The sequence below is a fragment of the Rhea pennata genome, chromosome 1 (genome assembly GCF_028389875.1).
Source record: "Rhea pennata isolate bPtePen1 chromosome 1, bPtePen1.pri, whole genome shotgun sequence".
Taxonomy (NCBI): domain Eukaryota; kingdom Metazoa; phylum Chordata; class Aves; order Rheiformes; family Rheidae; genus Rhea; species Rhea pennata.
The window spans coordinates 10,147,285-10,167,125 of record NC_084663.1 but is presented as its reverse complement, the minus strand read 5'-3'; the positions used below and the strand labels follow the sequence as shown (position 1 = coordinate 10,167,125).

At 36.2% G+C, this 19,841-nt stretch overlaps 1 protein-coding gene across 1 annotated transcript in view; it reads right to left on the bottom strand.

Annotated features, from left to right (window-relative positions):
• The window catches only part of SEMA3E (semaphorin 3E), a 66,777-nt gene extending 61,720 nt beyond the window's left edge, over positions 1-5,057 (bottom strand). The window contains exon 1 of the mRNA XM_062597744.1: positions 4,947-5,057. Coding sequence (XP_062453728.1) covers positions 4,947-5,042 — 96 coding nt within the window. The 5' untranslated portion in view covers positions 5,043-5,057. The remainder of the gene's footprint in view (positions 1-4,946) is intronic.
• Positions 5,058-19,841: the final 14,784 nt, after the last annotated feature.

The following is a 19,841-nucleotide window of genomic DNA, read 5'->3' as shown; positions in this document are numbered from 1 at the left end:
AAAGTAAGAGCTCTGCTGTATGTTGTCACTGTCAACTTCAGCACCTCTAAGTGCTTAAGTTTCAGTGGCCAAACCGAACCACCTGCTCTCAGATAGCATCTAACTCCTGTAAGGAATCCAAAATCAACCAGAACACTTGCTTTGGGTCCAAAAGCTACCTGTGTATGGTCAGACATTCCTTGCCATGGGGAGAAAAAATCTAACGCTTGTCTAGGCTCTATATTGCTTCTGAGTGTGCCAGGTAGGTAGGTACCTGAACTCTACTGAAGACCTGTGAGGACACTTCTCCAACCTCCTGCTCAAAACACCCCTGATTCATTCAGCGCAAAGCTTGATGGTCTCAGTCCTGGACTTTATCCCTGCTGGATGTCGGAATAGGCATGTTTTTTAAGCAAAAGCATTGATTGATAAGATAGGAGATGTGAGTTCTAGCATTTCCTGGGCCTCTGACAGTTTGCACCCGTTGCTTCCAGTTCCCAAAGGAGTGCCCTAATAACCAGGCTAAAATGGAGCTTTTATCCATACCAGTGGGTACCATATCAGTGGCTCAGGGTGCTATTAGGAATGGGAAACGACAGGGAGAACAAATATAAGCTCTTGACTCTGTAGCCTAATATTGAATATTCTGTGTGTAACTGGTTATTTTTGTACTTGAATATTTAGTCTCAATGCTGTTCAAATTTGATTTTATATGCACGCTCTCTACTTAAGAGATACCAAATTAAATGCATGAAGAGAAATAGGAGAGAGATGAAATCTGAAGAGGGAGGCCACTGCCCCCCCCCCCTTTTTTTTGGAGCTCAAAAAGAAGCTGCATTGTAAGCAGAAATAATTTGGGCCTTAGTACATACTAAAGAGAAGTGGGGGATGTATGCACAAACCTCTTACAAAGGAGACAAATGGCTTTACCTCCTGGGTGTTACCCTAATCAAGAGGCTAATGTGCAAAATGAAATACCATCTGTCACTGTATCCATCACTGCTGCTAGGTGCCTGTTTTCCAAACTGAATCCTACACAAATCCTTTTTTAAGCAAAGCCCCAGACCTACAGCAGCTCAAATACATGCGTATTTCCTATTAGGATGCCTTTCATGACTTATGTTATGGAAAGGTTCCTACTAAAATAAGAGAGAAAGACAGACATCTCTATACCTTTTCCAGTGGCCATGCAGAGGTATAGGCATCTATCTCAGATATCTGTAGATAACTACTTACCTCTAAGGCAAGCCCATGCCTGTTGCCTGAAGAAGATGGGTCTGAATTATGATTTTAGTAAAATGAGCTTTCTGAAGAAGCTTTGTCCAGAATTTTTTTTTAAGACTCGTAACTCTTATTAAAGCTGATGAACCTCAATAGAAGACACTAAAAGAGACTCAAAGTCTCTTTAAGATTCTTTTAGACTAGAAACCAAAACAGAGCCTGCGCATCATATTTTACTTTCATATCAATTTTTGAAATTCAATTTTACATGTATTCTGGTTCTAAAAATAGTAGCAAGTATGTGCATAGAAAAACAAAGAGTCTTGAACAGCATGAAAACCATTTATTGTATTGATTTTACTGCTGAAATCTTTGTAAAGACTTCTTAGCTTGGTTTATGCATCTGAGAAGAGCTGTCAATCATGTTTTCAAATAAATAGATAGTACGTGGACATAAGTAGAACTTTTTCAATATGTGCTCACTATACTTAATTATATTTGTGTAATTATTACAGTTTTCTTTGACTGGAAGAACACAGGATGTGTTTGCACTGCATAGAAATCCAGATACTAATCAGCTGTAACAGCAGCCTTTAACCCGCAACATGTTATTTTTCCTGATATTTGTGCTTTTACAGTTATGACAACTGTCAGCTTTAATTCCAGATTGGTTCTTTGCCAGGACTACAGTCTTTTGGCAAGCTGTCAATAGCCATTCCTGGGAAATTTCTCCTGCGCATCTAGACTGGTGTAGTATCCCAGTAACATACATCTTATGTGGCTGCATGCTTGACCTTTTGTTTGGACATAATTATTCAAAACCTGTCACTACTGTGAGTTACTGTGAAACAAATTTGTAAACTGCATATTTAGCGATGGTTTTTCATCTTGCATCACAGTGTTTTCGTCTTTGGTAATATAATTCTAGCATTGAATTTAAAAGACAGAAAATAAGCTACTTTTAAACATACTCTTAATAGGAATACATGGAATTATGTAGTAAGGCAGTATGATTGGCAGATCCTCAGTAAATTTAGATAAAGGAAACAGTTTAATTGACATTGGAATCCTAAATAGTGTCTCCAAACAGCTTCACTATTAAGCCACTAACCTCAAAAACTAGGGTGACATGTTTACTAAAAACTAATTTCAGGAAACGGTATGAGCTTTATAATATTTCAGGCCAGAATGGACCACTATGTGAGCCTGTCTGACTGAGATTATATGAGCAATTAAATTTCATTCAAGTATTCTGTCCATGTTTTGAGTCAATAAATAGCACTTTACAAACAGCATAACTCGTGTTTGGCCAAAACACAACTTCTGCAAAAGCAGCTGGTTACGACTGGAAAATATTAAAAGTATCAAGAGATAGACACCAAGCTTGTCTCATGAGAGGTAATTCCAGTTGATAATCAAATTAAAATTATGCTAAACTATGTGCTTATCATTTAAATTTGAATATTGGTACATTCCTACATAATATTCAAAGGAGAGGCAATCCAGTCCCGGTTTTGCTCACTTTTGTTAAGTCTGCCCTGGAGTGAAAATGTATCTAGCTTCTCCAGAGGTTTTATCAGTGCTCTATGCTGTATTACCACAGAAAGCCTAATCTGGAGCTATCTCATACTGGACCAGAAACAGATAAAGCCCACTAAAATCTTCCTGCACAAGCCTATTTACTTAGGTAAGAAGTCTCTTCATAGCCCTTCACTACCACTTTGAAACAAAGTTAGGAAGAATGAATATCTGTAAGGAGTTCCAGGAGAAATAGGAAGTCAAGATTATTTTTACTTCTGCAAGAAAGGAAAAATAGACCCAAAGGTCATCCTTCTCTATGAGCTGTTATACCAGGGATGGTGAACTGGCAGTAGTTCAAGTTTGCTTTCAACGAAGACCTAGTCTGGCACCAATTACAATGAATTGCAATGCTTTTTAAAATAAATTTGGCACCAGACATCAAAGAAGGTTTTCTATCAGTGTGTTAGATCGTTACAAGCCTTAAAGACTTTGGATCAAGTCCCAGATATTTGCAAAGTTTGATTTCAAAGGTGGTATCAAAGGGAATGAGATCTCTGGGGATATCGAAGGTCACATGGAGGGTACCTCCAGAGCTTTGGCTTAAAGAACACTGCAAGTGTATGTATGGCTTTAATTTTTGTGTAAATATTGATATCCTCATTTCATATTCTCCATCATTCTTGTCACTGGTAGTGTTAGACATTCTTCATACAGGAGCCAAAGCACAAGAGCAACTGTGTTCAGATACTTATGGTGCAATAATTTCTGTGCATGTGACAGGCAGGGAGATACAAAGGGTACAAAAAGAAAAAAAAAAAGTAGGCAAAGAAATTATAATTACTCTCCACTTGACTAATGGAGAAATAAGATGCTGTATGTTTGCTTAAGATGCCATAGAAAGTCTATGGCACATCTGGGGGCTAAAACCAGACTTTTGGAATCCCAACCAATGCAGGAATGACATTTTGTTCCTTGAGAGACTTTCGCAGTTTCATATATATTCCTTCTCCGTATGACACGAAAGGTGCTTAAGATAATATATGCTGTTAATATTGTTAAGCACAAAAAATCACAAACAACTAATCATTTAAAAAATTTATAATCTATCCTTCTGACTAGGGCTTCATTTTTGAAAGAAAGTGGAACCTTAGGGAACAATACAGTGTATTAAAGATTTGGGGGTTTTATTGGGTTTGCTAGCTTACTTTGGCTGTCAATAGGCAGATATGTTATATCAGCAGATTTGTTTTAATTTGAGGGACTCTTAGTATGGTCATTAGAGCTGAGGATTGACTGGGTTGTTTCACTGCAGAAGAGATATATCTCTGATTGGATTTAATTTATTTTTTCTTTTATTTTTAAGAGAATATATTCATATTCCAAATTGTGGAAAAAGGGAAGACAATGAATTAAAACTCCAACTGTTTTCTAGAACCTAGAAAATGAAAAAGTTCTATGAAATCTGCTCCAAAGCTACCAACTTTATGAAACATCTCTGTTGTAGCTAGTGACTCATCCTGTTTGCTGAAGAGAAAATAAAATCCAGAAACTTGCCTCCACTCTTGTACTTTCACTAGCTTATAATAGCTGTTTTAGATTAGTTAAGATAAATTCTTCAGTTTGAAAAGAAAGGTCAAAGGCTAATCAACACACAGTTAAAGGCAACTTAATGAAGAACCAGGATAATAATGAATCAACTAGTGTCTTGGTTCCAGAAACTTCACTCTATGTGTCTCAGTAATTAAGCACTGATATAACAGAAATATGTCATTCCACACTTTTGCTGATAATGTTGTGGGATGATCAGGCTTACCCTAGGTACTGCTGAGTGAAATCAGTACTGAGTGAATACTGAGGAAACAAGAAAAGGATCATGACATTTGTTTTAAGAGGAGCTAATCCCCAGCGAGGTCATGTTTCCAGATATGTTAGGTCAAGCTCCATTTATTCTAGTTTCTCATCTTTTGCACATCATAAAAACAGGCAAGCAAGCAAGCCAGCAAGAAGACCCTCCTTTAATTTGTCATACTCTGCATGCAGATCTCAAGGCAGAGAGCATAGTTTTACATAGACTATATATATATATACACATATATAACATAGATTTTTATGTTACTATACAAAACTTTAACGTCTACAAAAAGATCTGTCATCTCTTTTCCAATCATATTGTGTGCTACACATTATGTTGCAAAGTAAATAATATATATATTTTTTTACTTCACCTCTCGGTAGTTGTCGCTGACTCGATCCAAGCTGAGGGAATACAAGAGGTCTCTTCCTCCCACAAACAGTCGCTCTTGATACTCGTCCAGCAGCATTATGTGAAGACCAAGATATCCAAACGGGCTGTGAAAGACTGACGTCCTGTTTAAATCCCAGAGCTCTGAAACACAATCAGAGTGTGCGTGATAAATACCAAACAGCTTAGCTTCATGGCTTTGTTCTCCTATCCTCCTAGGAAACTCAGCAAAAACTTGTGGGACATTAAAAGGCTAATCGTATAATCTTTGAGCAAGAAAAAGACACAAAACACCTGGGAACAATTTCCAAACCAGCCAGCTCTCCATAAGAGTTGTATCTGGATCTTTACATCACAGTCTTTGTGTGCAATCATAACATGGGGATGGGGGGAGATAACTTTCCCCTTTTAACATTTGTTGAACCTCAGGAGGTTCCTCTCCGCCCAACTGTCCAGCCTGTCCAGGTCTCTCTGAATGGCAGCACAGCCCTCAGGTGTGTCAGCCACTCCTCCCAGCTTGGGATCATCAGCAAACTTGCTGAGGAGGCACTCTGTCCCCTCATCCAGGTCACTGATGAGTAATAAGCTGAACAAGTCTGGACACAGTACTGACCTTTGGGGGACACCACTTGTCACAGGCCTCCAACTAGATTCTGCTCCACTGATGACAACCCTCGGAGCTCTGCCTTTCAACCAGCTCAAACCACCTCACTGCCCACCAAAACACACCAAAAGAGTATCATTTTGGTGGTGCCAAACCAGCAGCTATGCTCATGCATTCACGTGACACCTTTTCAACTATGCATAAGCCACAGCTACACTGTGAGGAGCTGGTTCTGCATGTCAGAAGAAGTTATCAAATGGATGCAACATTACAGCATGCACTTGAGACCATAAGCTGTATGGCTTGGTTTTCAGAAATGGATGTGTGTCTTTAATCTGAGAATCACAGCCTCATAAAACACCCAAAGATTAAACCACCAGAAGTCATAATCACTATCAAAAGTGTTCTACGCTGAGTAATTTTTTTTTCAAATCAATGATATCTGAAAATTTTATTTGAATTTAATGTGAACCTTTCCCATAGAAAGGTTATTTTTCCTCATGGTATCTTAGTAATATTTGAAAGTATAGAAAAGAGAACAGAGACTAGACATGTACTTTTGAGCCAAGTAAGAATTTTAGCCTTTGATGACAGATCCAACAGATGTGTTTCTACAATTTCATTTCATTTTAAGTTTTTTTTTGTATTATGTTGATGATAAGGAAGTTTAGTAATAAAATAACCCAATCTATTTCTTCGATTGGTTAATCCGGAAAAGCGCCTGAAAACAACTAGTTTCTGAAAGCTGTTTACCTAGATAATAAAATTTACATGAAATGAGTCATAACAGAAATTCAGCCTTATAACTGATTTCATTTTTGAGATTTAATGGTTTCAGATAATCTATGGATTAAATTGTTGTGTAATTTTAATAAAATCTAAGCTTTCCATAGCATGTTTTTATGATATTAGTCAAAGCACTTTGCAACTAGGTATGATCAGCTTGTTTTTAGATATGGAGAAACTAAGTCACACAGCAAGATCATGACAGAGTATAATAAAATTCTTTTTTTGTCTGTGTGTAATGTACAAATCATATGTATGCATGTATTTGATGATGACACTGATCTTAAGACTGCACAGCAGCGTGGAGATGCTATGCTCAGAGGAAGCTTCTCTCACCAAGCAAATCCAGCAGATAGTTGCTTCAGAAGAACATTACTTGTTTGTGATCATATTAGAAATGGGATTAAAGCAGAACTGGGAATATGTCTTTGGTCCTAAATAAAACCTCTTTTTATTTGCAAGAATATAAAACATTCTATATATTTTATTTATGAATCAGTCTTGGTTTGAGGAGAACTAAAATTTAAAGTTTTAGTCATACTGAAGTCACAGAAGAGACACATTGATAGATTCTGCTGATTTATTTTCCTGTTGAGATGAGCTTTTCATAAGTGAGACAATAATTTTTTACTTGCATCAGAGATATCAGTCACCTGCTTTCAGTGAGAATATTAAGCATAATGAACTTAATCATGTGAACTAGCAACTAGTCACATAAGATTCAGTATTGCTAAGTACACCTGCATCTCTGATTTTTTAAATGGAAGTTGAGAATATTAAACACCTTTCAAGATCAGACTTGTAAGAAGGTATTTCTAGAACTACCTCCAGTAAAAGGTATACAGGCATGTTTTTGCAATGAGTATATAGACCAGCACAGATGTAGACCTGATATCTGGAAGGGTGGCAAAACACCAAGTGGAGGGACCTGGGGAGTGTTTTTTTTTTTTCACCAAAACACAAATGTACTAGTGAATTTCTGTCCTTTGTGATATCTGAGATATTAGCATGGTAAATAGGACGTGGAAGCTTCTGAATGCCAGGACTCATCTAGACAACATGTGAACTATCCCAGAGAGTCTAAAATGGTACTGAATGCCCACTATGTCGAGGCAACTGAATTTCATCATGGTTTGGTTTAATGTAAATGACTTTGGTTTTTGAAGTTGTACAACTTCATACATGTGCTTTGTCCCTTCCGCAAAGCTGGTTAGCTTAGAGGCAGCACAACTTAGAGGTAGAGCTGTACAGCTTTGAGACTTGAGCTGCTGTGGCCACCAGTCACGCAGACTTCACATTTATTTCATGGAGTGTTAGCTCATAGACCTTTGCACTTTGCAGTGTTGAGGTACCCTGGGACACTAAAACCAAGATACAATTGGAAATTAAGCACTTAAATTCAAAATTATAGCTAAGCAACTTTCCTCCAGATCTACCCTCAATTTGTGTCTGACCTTGAAGATGCTTATACTCACAGGGACCACCTTGTAACTGTGGAGTCCTCAAGGTATCAAAAGCTGTGCTCCTGGCCTTGTCCATATCCTTAGTTTGAAACACTTGTTTCCTAAATCATACCAGACTTGAGCATAATCCAAAACCAAGAAGTTCTTCTGACTAATCCTCGGCTTCAATTATGCTGAAAACACCTACAAGACGAGGTGTAACTGCAATTTTCCTTGAGAATCTGTCCAGAGAAAATATACTGCTGCATAACATTTTTAGAATTTTTTAGTGGCTTAATCTGTCACTTGAGACAAGGCAGACATGAGTTCAATTTCCTTTTCTAAATGGATTGAAACCAAGATTCTCTTGCCATAAAAAAGTCTAATTACAAGCTATTAGCTCTTAGATTGGAAGGTAAGGATGGATGCTTTCTCCATTTCCTGCTGAAGCTATACAACAAAGTAGCAAATATTCAGGCTTCAGGAAGAATGAACAAGTAGGAGCATGACTCTAGTAGTTAAATTACTTTTCTGGGAAAGAACTCTAAATTCTGGCCCTTGTTCTCAAAATACTCTATGCATTTTATATTAACCAGTCGGCAGATAAAGTATATAAACTGTTCCAGAACATGGACTAGAAACTCTGGGCTCCTCCTTCCCATGGGAATGACTAAAGATTTCAGCTGAGTAGAACTGTCCCTTTTATTGAGTTTCTATAGGTTTCTATGACAAAAAGCTTTGTTTTGTCTCATAAGGTATACTCTATAAGAATCTTGCAGGAAGAAATAAAAAGTAAAAAAAAAAAAGTAAAAAGTAAAAAAAAAAAAAAAAAAAAGAGGAAGGCTTGTTCACAGAGAATATATTGTTTATGCTTAACACATATGACAGAAAAGTCCATCCCTACTCTCACCTTGTATTAACAGCAGAGCTTCAAAATGCCCCAGTGTACCGATCAGCAAATTTGACAGGGATACTTAGTTCTATTGTACTGAGTGTTTTGCCGTTCTAATTTGAAAGCTCTATCCCATAAGTAAAACTGTACTTACAGTATGAACAATATTTTACTTAAAAAAAGAAATGGCTGCTTCAATATTTACATATTCCTAATTGAATCACTTCACTTACCAAAGAAAGCCTTAAAGCAAAGTCTGGGCTGCTGTGCTGTTACATTATATTTCATAAGAGAGCTACTTCATCTGAGTGGATCTGAGTGGAACAAATCTTTTTTGGTTCCTACTTTAAATGTTTAGTATAAACTATAAACCTGCAGATTTGTTATCTATCTGCCAGGGCTTGCTGTCAAATATTCAGACTGATCTCACTTACCATACTTTTCCTTACAAATCTACGCCAGTGGACATGTTCTTATTGTATCTTCTTTGACAAGAAGGGTATTATTAGCTATTCAGTAAGCTATGTTAATTACATTCATAACAGGTGATTTCTTGAATGTTTTAATGATCGGTATCTAATTCTTTCAGGCCCCTAGACTGTGTTAAAACAAGCATTTCTGCTATTACAAAAAATGAACTAGATCACCCTTTTATTATGTTATTTCAAGATTTTTGAAATTAAAATGCTTGATATCTTAAAACCACTTAGACGATTAAATGCAAAAACCTTCCTGGTGCAGAATATAGCAGGTTATAGCAGAATTGTACTTGGGCAAAACTAGAATATAGTGAATTCTACCTCTCTGGAATAACAGGTTCTCAGAAATGAAACACTTAGTGAGGAAGATAAGCTTTAAACCTTGAATATAAACAAATATGACCACAAACTTTTGCCTGCCCCCTCCCCAGGAGTGAAAGCTGCTGTTGCTCTGCTCTGTTTTTTTAAATCATTACATCATCACAACTGCACAGGTCTATTGCTTTTGCCCTTTTTTGCCCTCTCATAAAAATCTTTGGTTCCTCTTTTAAATCCGATAGAAATATAGTCTAACCTCCCACGCTACTTAATTCTGCAGAACATTCTTCCGGCAAAGATGTTTTCCAGGTGCAGGGCACTGACAAATGAGTCTGGCGCTTTGAACATGCTGAGTATGGAAGGTGGACATGTCAGAGCTGCTTCATCCCTTCTGGCCCCATCAATAATGTAAAAGACCACACATTACAGGATATAAAGTTTAGGTAATGTGAACACCGCAATGATATTTAATGTTATCAACTGTCAGCATATTCTTGGAATATAAATATTATAGTGGATTGGATTTTGTGGAAATTTGGCAAACTTTACGTAATTTTTGTTAATTCATTTTTTTCCTGTAAAGCTAAGTGATAGCCAAAACTTGCCTATACGTGACAAAAAAGAGACAGAAACAGAAAGAGCAAAACCAAAAAGGAGACAGTGAGGGAGTCTGAAAGATAATGTAGCTTATGAATTGCAGGTTAATAGTAAGATCAGCAAATGCTTACCCTTCAGTTTTGAACCACCAGAACTTTAAGGCAGATTACTGTTCAAGGGTACTCTAACAAGTCATCCATCACCAGGGCAAAAATATAATCTTACAAGTGGCTAGATCATTCTGACAAGGTTAGGACCCCTAACTGGAAATATTCCGTATAAAATTGGTAACAGTAGGCAGAATTTTTCTTCCCTGGGAAAAAAAAAAACACATCCCCCCCCCCAAAAAAAAAAAAAAAAAAAAAAAGAGAGAAAACCCTCAAAACTATATTGCTTAATATGAGCTAATATATTAACAATGTCCTTTCTGATGCTCACACTCTTCTACACCGCTGCCACAACAGCTACAGAGGATCGGCAGCGGGTGCCCTGCGGCGAAGACCGACGCTAACGCAGGTGCCTGAATCGGCCGAGCAGCAGGAAGGAGGCTTGCGGGAGCTGGCCCGGCCTGGCTGAAGCCAACGCTACAGCAGTTTGCTAGCAGGAGCAGAGCCAAGAATTGTTTAAAAAAGTTCAGTACGAACGGCAAAGTAACTCCACAATCTGGGCAGCAGTAACGGTGAAAGTTGCCGCTACGCTTGTCAGCACGTAGATCTTAAGACACTTCGGTCTGCTGCTTAAGGAACAAGAAGCAGTAGAGGATAGGCGTAAAAGCCTGGGGGTGAGGCTGAAGCACGGACTGCCGCTGCCGGGGGGCTCGTCCGCGCGGCTCTGCGGCACGGCGGCCAGGCGGGCGGCAGAAGGCAAAGCCTGGCGGCGAGGAGCCCGAGCCCGAGCCCGGCGCCCCGCGGTGGCTTCACGAAGCAAGCCAGCGGAGCAAAGCCCGTGGATAATTTTGCCCGTTTGATGTTCTTATAGGCACTTTCTCAGAATTTGTGAATCTAGCCAGGAAGTTCAAATAAAAGCGGAAGGTAAATCCCCTCTGCAAACAAAGATCTTTCCCTGATGTTTGCTTAAATTACAGAGTCAAAAGTTTCCGAAATTGAAAGCTGTGGTTTGGGGTGATGAGAATATTTTCAGACTGTGCACAATACAGAACTCTCTTGTCTTTTTTCTGGAAATTGGAAAATCTTATAACTTGAACACATAATAAATCACTGGGCATATTTTTGTTCCTACTACTTCTTCTTAGGTTATGCCAGAAAAAAAAAAAAAATCAGTAGAATCTGAAAGCCTTTAACGCATCTAATCTTGTTAGTTCATGTCTGATGCTCTCTGCTGTTTTTCTCTGTTCCATCTTGCTTGGTACTATTTAGTTTCTTTTCCCTAGTGGCAAAATATTATATGCAGTAAGTGCCACTATAATTGTTCTGGTTTTAGTTCTTAAACAACAGAAATATAACCATTATAAATCTACCAAGGCACATAGTATTGACATGCCACATACTGCTGGAAACAAAATGTATGTTTATACAATATTTCATGACAATTCTGGTTCCTGTTGGAAACTTCCAAAATGAAACTGTACATCACACAAAAAGTAATCACATTTGATCTTTGTACTACATGGGTCTATTGCATTTTTAAAATATATTTCCAGAAACACATTCTAGTGCAATAAAAAATATCTACTATTTCATCTATTTTCACTAATTTTTTAAAAAAGAAATTCAGTGTAGAATAATAGTCTTGACATTGCTGTTGTTCGATCAAAGCTGTCTAGTAATGATGATGAATTTAGAGAATGCCTTAAACGAAAGTTTCTTTGTAAACTATCTGAAAACACTTACAATGCCTGCTTGATTGTAGTATAGATTGAAGGGGTTTTTATGACAGTAGATAGGTGATTCTACGAGATTCCGGATCTTTGGTTTTCATTACATCAGTATAAAACCACTGTAGTATCTGCTACAATCATCTAGCACTTGATGTCATATTCCCAAATAATTTCATTAACTTTGAGCCAGGTAACCATACCAACATAGATGAAATAGGTGTGAAGTGGCATATAAATAATAGCTTTTATTCCCCTCCCCCCACACACCATTTTTTCTGGTATTTTATCTGAACCTGAGAAACTATATAGAGAGGAAAACTTCATAATTCCCAAATTAAAATTGTATTTAAAGAATAATTCCTTCCACACATTCATAACATGTTTCTAATGAACTGGCATTCAGAGTTAACATTTATTTGCAGAGATTTTAAATTAAGTTTTCTATACTTATGCCATACTTGTTGCCAGTTCACTGGATATTTCTTGCACAATGATGGATCATTCTGGTTTTGGATTCATTTCAGTGCTAGGTGCTGGCAAGCATTCAAACAAAATTCCTACACTCACGATGCCCTACACTTATTACCTGGGACTTCCGAGGAAAAAAAAAAAAAAGTTCTCAGAAAATGTGCACACATATCCCCAGAGTGCTCCACTTTAGGAAGGTGGTTGTGAGAGAGAATACTAAACTATATTCCTTGCTGATAGAAAATAACATAAACCCATTGATGTTACAATTCCCCAGATTTCAGTCCAAAACACAGTAGATGTTTAGCTCATATGAGTAATATTAGTGTGATTAACTGAAATTCTCTATTAACTTCCGACCCTAATGTTTTTTAAACCCTAATTATCCCTTTAATAAAGCATTTTGAAAGCTGGTCGTAATAAATAATAATGTTATACACAATTATTAATATTTATTATCATTAGGACTTTCTTCTTAATAAATAATGCATGGTAGAAATCTTCAGGAATTCCCTCTCAGCAGGAATATAAATAGGAAATATATAATTAACATTAAACAGCCTTAGAGCACATTTATCTACTTCATCCAAAGCATTCCTTAGAAAGGAAACAAACATACCAAAAAATCTTCTTCAAATTATACTCACAGAAAATGTTTTACATTATGTTTAATATCTTAACGTTAACAAGTGAAAGAATCAATTTATAAAACTCTTGTGTTTTAGAAGATACATATGGTTCAAATAATCGCAGCCCTCTTCTGATGAAACACAGACAACTCAGTCTCTTAAGGACTTGATTTATTAAGGTGTACCACTTACTACATGCTTATTACCACACCACTCCAGAAAGGGTAGGATTTTTCCTATGGAGAGATCCCATGTTTTGACAGAAAGAGAATCTGGTGCTTTCATTTAAAATGAAGATGCCAAAAGTCAGGGTTTTATTCTATCCAAAATGACTGTTAAATTGAATTTCCTTCTAAAAGATGGCTAAAAATGAGCTATCCCGTGCGATTTTCAGGGGCATATGCTCTTGGGCAGGATGGCATGTGATTGACAGTGCACGTAAGGCTATCCAGAGCCGTCAACATGATAAGAAACAGAATGAAGGAGAAAGGAGGCTTTGTAAGGCAAGCAAAAGCAGGGCGAAAGCTCAGAGCGAAGGAACTAACAAGGATGAAAGGGGAAACTTTCAAGTTAAATTTTCTGCCAAATCAATTACTCACAGGAGACTTTGAGAGATTGGAATATTGACATATTCCATAGGTGAGTTTAAAATGACTTACTACACCTCTTACTCTAAAATAAACTCCTGTTTTACAGAGCAAAGCCACTGTCAAAACTCACGTAAGCAAATGCAGCTATGTAGAAAGGAATATTTTGTCACCCTGAGGTTTGTTCTTTTTAACTGAAGATCATAGCTTCTCCAGAAAGATTTAACTCACAGACGGGAGCCAGGCATTTAGCTGCTAAACATCAGCATCTTCAGATGCAAAATCTGGAGCATCTACCCCTGAACTATCTGCAATTTGATCCTGCTTCTCCTCATGTGTCCAGATACCTTTGACTATTGCTGAAAATCATGTGTATCAAGGATCTGTTTGTCAAACTCATTTTAACTACGTATCTTTTTTATTATTATTATTATGATCCAAGTTTTTAGGAAGGATTTCAAGTTTTTTTTTTTGTACTGAATGTGGGATTTGTCTCATTCAGCTTCTGTTTTGTTTAAAAGTTAGGGGTCTAATTTAAGATATTTATCCAGCTGTCAGACCAGGAGCAATTGGCATTCTCAAACAGCAGTTTACGATTCTTTCACATAAACATCTAAAATATATAGTCTAAAAGTTGCCATCTCTATACACTGAATTTTAAAAAAGTCTGCTAAATTTTAGACCATTAAATGTGGGTGAATTCTACCCAAAAATGTATTCTATACACAAGCTAGAGACATACTGCCTTAATGATTGGTAATTGTCAGCAACGCAGTGAAGAGTAATACGTAGAAATCTGTCCTTAAGAATCTTTGTTGTCTCCATTCCTTCTCCCGCAATATACCTAATTATCTACAAAATGTAAAATAAGGTAAATGCTTTAGAAGAAAGAGGTAGAGGAATGCTTTTATTTGAATAACTTGGGACACACATTTGAAACCTTTCAGAATCAATAATGCTTTGCAAATATTATCAGTCAGAAAACTGAGACGTACTTCTGCCATTTGACTTTGAGCTGGCAGAGCTCAACAGAGTAGATGTAAAGTAGCGTAATTTGAGAAGAAATGTCAACATTAGGCAGCTATTAATGGTCACATAGCTATTATGAGTTACATTAGACCCACTGCATATTATCCTTAACCTTCACAGATATGTGTACCTCTCTCCTTTTTATCCCCACATTTTTTATTTCTCTTGCTGGCAGATTTTTCAAGGCAAGAGGAAAATCCTACAATACATTCAAAGCTTATAAAGCTGGGATTCAGTTATCTAAGAGTTAAATCCAATTAAATGTATTTTTTAGCTTGTTAAATACCTGTGCAATTGTTCAATGCTTATTTAAAAGTTTATCATATATCTGATATAAAAATCAGCTTCAGTCAATTAACAGAATAAATTGGGGTAGGATCTTACCAGATTGTCTAATAGTGTTAGAGAATGTATCCCACTGGATTCCAGGTATAATTTGTGTGTCTAAACAATTCCAATGCTTTTCAAAGAGTATCTGAAGATAACAAAAACTGTTTCAGACTAGAGAAATCTACATGTAATGTGGAGAGAAAGTCTCCTTGAATTACAAGCAAAATTGTATAACCACGTTCAATCTGATGGTAACCATAAAAAAAAAAAAAAAAAAAAAGAAGAAAAGAAAAAAAAAGAAAGAAAAAAAAAGAAAAGAAAAAAGACAAGAAAAGAAAAAAAATGAATATCATTTCAGTATTATCTTGTCCTGATTTCACATACTATTTATAAGCACCATACATCCGTGGCATTCCTTCGTTACTTCCTTCTTTATTGTACGGTTAGGAAATGATGTTCATCATGGTGTTTGGTTAAGCATTGATGCTTAATCCTAACTTCAGATTTTTTTGGATCAACCTATCTTTTGATGTTATAGCTGATTTTACGGTAGGTAGAACATGAGATATTTGCATGAAGAGTCTTTAAAATATTAATTTCTCACAAGAGCTGTTCTGCTTTAGAATTCAAAGATACTATAGAAATGAGGGGTTGACACAGTAGCTTTATTTTTTGTGTATTAGACCGGTGTGCAGAAAGTCACAGTGATCCAGGGATTAGTCTGTAATGCTTAGTGCTCCAGAAATACACAGGGCAGGATAATCCTTTCCTCTACAAAATTTCCAATCTAATTGGAAGACACAGACACAAAAATAAGAAAGAAGTTTCCATTATGGATATGAGAATTTCCATTCTGGGAAAACGAGAAGGCCAATTACAGTGTCCAACGAATTCTACAAGGTTTTGATTTAGTGCTACATGATTAGCATAAATCATTCAGGAAACCTTTTGGAAACATCGTGTTTTGAATGTAAGTGCAATGGATTGCCCAGATGACTAATACCTGAGATGAGAATTTGCCTTTAGCAAAAGGTATCAGAATATACACAAGGTACCTCTTTTCTGATGTTAAAAGAATTTTGGAAACTTTGAAAAATGTGTTCATCCTAAACTGGACTAAAATGTTCAAATACTGAACATTTTGAAATATTGAGAAAGCCTGTTATTTTCAGATTGAGTTAATGCAATTATTTTGATAATTTTGATGTATTTTATTGTGATAAAAGTTGTTTCATCTTTTTATTATGTCAATTACAATTTCAAAATGAGATGTTATTTGATCAAAATAGTACACAATTTAAAAATATGTAAATATCTCTTTTTCTCTCAAAATAGTAATTAAAGAAAACACAATCTTTGTGGTGATTAGATTCAACCTGCATAATCATTTTTGCATAAGATTCAATCTGCATAATCATTTTGGCATAATGATATTCATATGAAAAACAAAACAAAATGAAACAAGATCATTACAGTCAGAAAGTAAAAAGCGTCCATATATTTTGAAGCACCTAAGGCTATTCGTCTTGTAAAAATTAAACTCTTTTTAAAACCTTAACTTCTTGTAAAATCAAAATACTTTTGGAAATAAGGTGTTTCATTAGTTCAACCAGTAAGGATTTTTTCATAGTGCTGTGTGGAGGTGGAAAGACCTAGAGAAGAAAAGACACCTAGAAGACAACATTCAGAAACCTTTTACAGGATATATAAGACCTCTTTCCATACTGGCTTCAATGTGAAATTGAAAAAATTGTAGCTTTTCAAACTATCTCTGTCAAGTACTGTGTAACACGACAGTCTGGCAGCAGGCTTTGCTGTTGGTGGCTGTAGTTTAAAAGGCAATATTAGTAGAATTTTATATTCTTAACATTATTAATGAGCATGGAATATCTAGCAATAACTCAATTTTATCATACATGATGCACATTGCTTCAGTAATTATATTTCAGGACGCAGTTCTCCATTCCTGATACTATCAGAAAGATGTAAAAAGAGTATCATGAACTGTACGCAGTAGCTTGTCATGGAATAATGTATTTTTCAAAACTGTCACAAGTACGCACACTTAGGAATGAATAGGTCCTACACATATATTATTTAACTGAAAGCTATTTAATTGTTTATATTATATTTCATTAATACTTTAGTGGAAAATGTTACAGTTAAGTAGTTCTGCCAGTTGCTATACAAGCTTAAAGTTCATGGGAATTTTCTCTCTTTAAGAAATAAAGAATTGGGAACATTTTATTCTGTCGTGATCCCTGTAAGATATTACAAAATAGTGTCTAGTCTGAAGGGAATGAGAAAAAAATAGAAAAAAAAAAAGAAGGAAAAACATCAGAAAGCACTCATTTGTTTAGATTGATATGCAACATAATTTATTTATGCCAACTTTAATCATAGAAGTTCTGTCTATCTAAACAGTTGCTATTTTCAACAAGTTGTTTTGCAGAGGTGTATATTTCCTAATTTAAGAATTGCATGAATAATTCCTATGTACCAGTGGATGCCTGGCATTAGCAGAAAACATGGGCTGTGATATTTGTTATATGCAGGCCATTAGAAAACTACATGAAAATGATCTTCATTCCATCTTCTGTAATCACTTGCACTTGTGCAAGTTCAGTGCCAGACAGATATAAATTATTCTGTCTCAAGCACTGGAAAATAAAGTCATTAAAACAGAGAACAATATACATGTTTTTGAAATAAAAAAAATGAAAAAAGGAAAAAAAAAAAAAGCAAAACACTACAAGAGTAAGTCAAGTAACTCTGTAAGGTCATCTGACAATACGGATACAAATAATCTCAAATCTATTAGCTACAGAAGCACCAGAACTTCTATTAAATGAGCCAATTAAGCAAGGATGGAAGCATTTGACAATCTACTCTCATTAACAGTCATGCATTAGTTGGAAAATAATTAGCTGCATGTCAGGGGTTTTCCTTGTCTTCATTTTCCATTATACAATTTACCCTGTAGGATCGAGCTATCTATATGTGCATAGTATATCGATGCAAGGTCGTTTGCTGGCAAAGCAATTATGCGTAACAGTAAGAAAAAAGAGAATATCCACATCTATCTCTATGGGAGTAGAGAGATCTGAGAAAAATATTCGGTGGCCCACTGAACGTTCATTTGTGTGCATGTAAATATGAATGTGTATATGTACCTACAAAGTAATTTCACATAGATGTCTCTTGTTATGAAGAAGGTTGTTTGCCATATTTAACAACACTAATGAAAGCTGTATCAACAAATTAATAATGAAAATACAAGTATAATCATTATAACGAGGATCTATATTTTCAAAAGATCATGGGCTAAATATAAATTTGATATAAGGAAGTAGTAGTCCATCTGTTTTTTTTTTCTTTTACCACTTATTTCCCTATGTGCTTTTTTTTCTCCGAAACTAGTCTCAGTGACACTGCTACATAAAGATCCTTTACAAAAGCTGTCAAAGTGCTGACTTATATTTATGTATTTTCTACGTCAGTCTAGCCCTGGTGCTAACACCAGGGCTAACACCATTTAGCAACAACTGTGTTTTCACTGTATTGTCTCTATCAATTCTTTTGCTTATGGCCATCAATCATGATTTGAGTAGCTTTAAAAAATGCTAAATAGCTATTGAGAGCAACAAGTTTTTCTTCCTTAATAGAATTCAGCATCAGGTAATTCATAACTCATTCTTTCAGTATCTCTGCATCAGTAATTAAATTATTCCAGAGAGTCTAACAGTTTGGGATTCCTATTGCTCTTGTTCTGAAATTCTCAGAATCCCCTGATCTTCTGAATTCACTACAAAATTAGCCTACTGTCTCTTGCTTTTAGGAGGGTTATAAAGATCAGAGCAGAATAGAAGGTGTCCCCTTTAGAAGGGCTTATTTTCACTGTTTATCTGTTTGTGGTTTACACGTGGTTTTACAGTAAGGCAGCAGCCCGGGGGATGTCCGCACCGAAATCTGGAAGGCCTGTTTTTTGCAGATCTGCTCTGACTTCCACCGAGCTGAGCTGCCCCCGCACTTGCCAGCCCACCACCTCTCCCGGATGCGTTCTAGTGACCAGCATGCGACTATACCAACATTTACACGTTTATACCCACACACGCAAAAGCCTCAGCCCACTACCACTGATTACGCGTCCTGAAACACCATCCTTTGCTTTGAGTAAGTTGTAGCAAAGACATCTGAGGAATCGTTTCATGTTAAATATTTACTCTATCTCCTTTCTACATTCTTATGTCAGAGAGTTTTAAGTGGAAAAAACAAGAAGGAGCAAGTCCCCAGAATATTATTGTAAATATTCAGAAGTTTCATTACACGAGGGTTCTAGAGAATTTTGATTTACTTATGTTTAATCTCCTTCATCTGTCTTCCACTGCCACTCAGTTTTGGCTTTCAATCCCAGAATTCAACACAGAGTTAAAACACTAAATTGTGCACCAAGCTACAAAGTCTCTGCAGGTACTGGCATTTTTTTTCCTGAGCTCTAAAGAGTCTTTCAGAGAAACAAATAATGAAAATAACAAATATATATATATATATATAATTAGAGTGTAAAAGCAGTAACGAATCCAGAAATTGATATATTTGGCATAGCTAGGGATTCAATTTTGAATATTCCATTTAGTCTTAGTATCTCCAGGCAAAACCCTGTAACATTCAAGGAAGATGGCATGAACACTATATAAAAGATGACAGTATAAAATGCAGGTAATATTGCACTGTTGAAATAAAAAAAAAACTAAGGGCCAGTCATGTAGGGGCCACATGTATTTGAGCTGACTTATTTCCACTGACATAAATGAAGTTATACTTATTTATACTTGTACAGGACCTGGTCCTTGTTACTCTAATTTTATGTTTTCAATTGA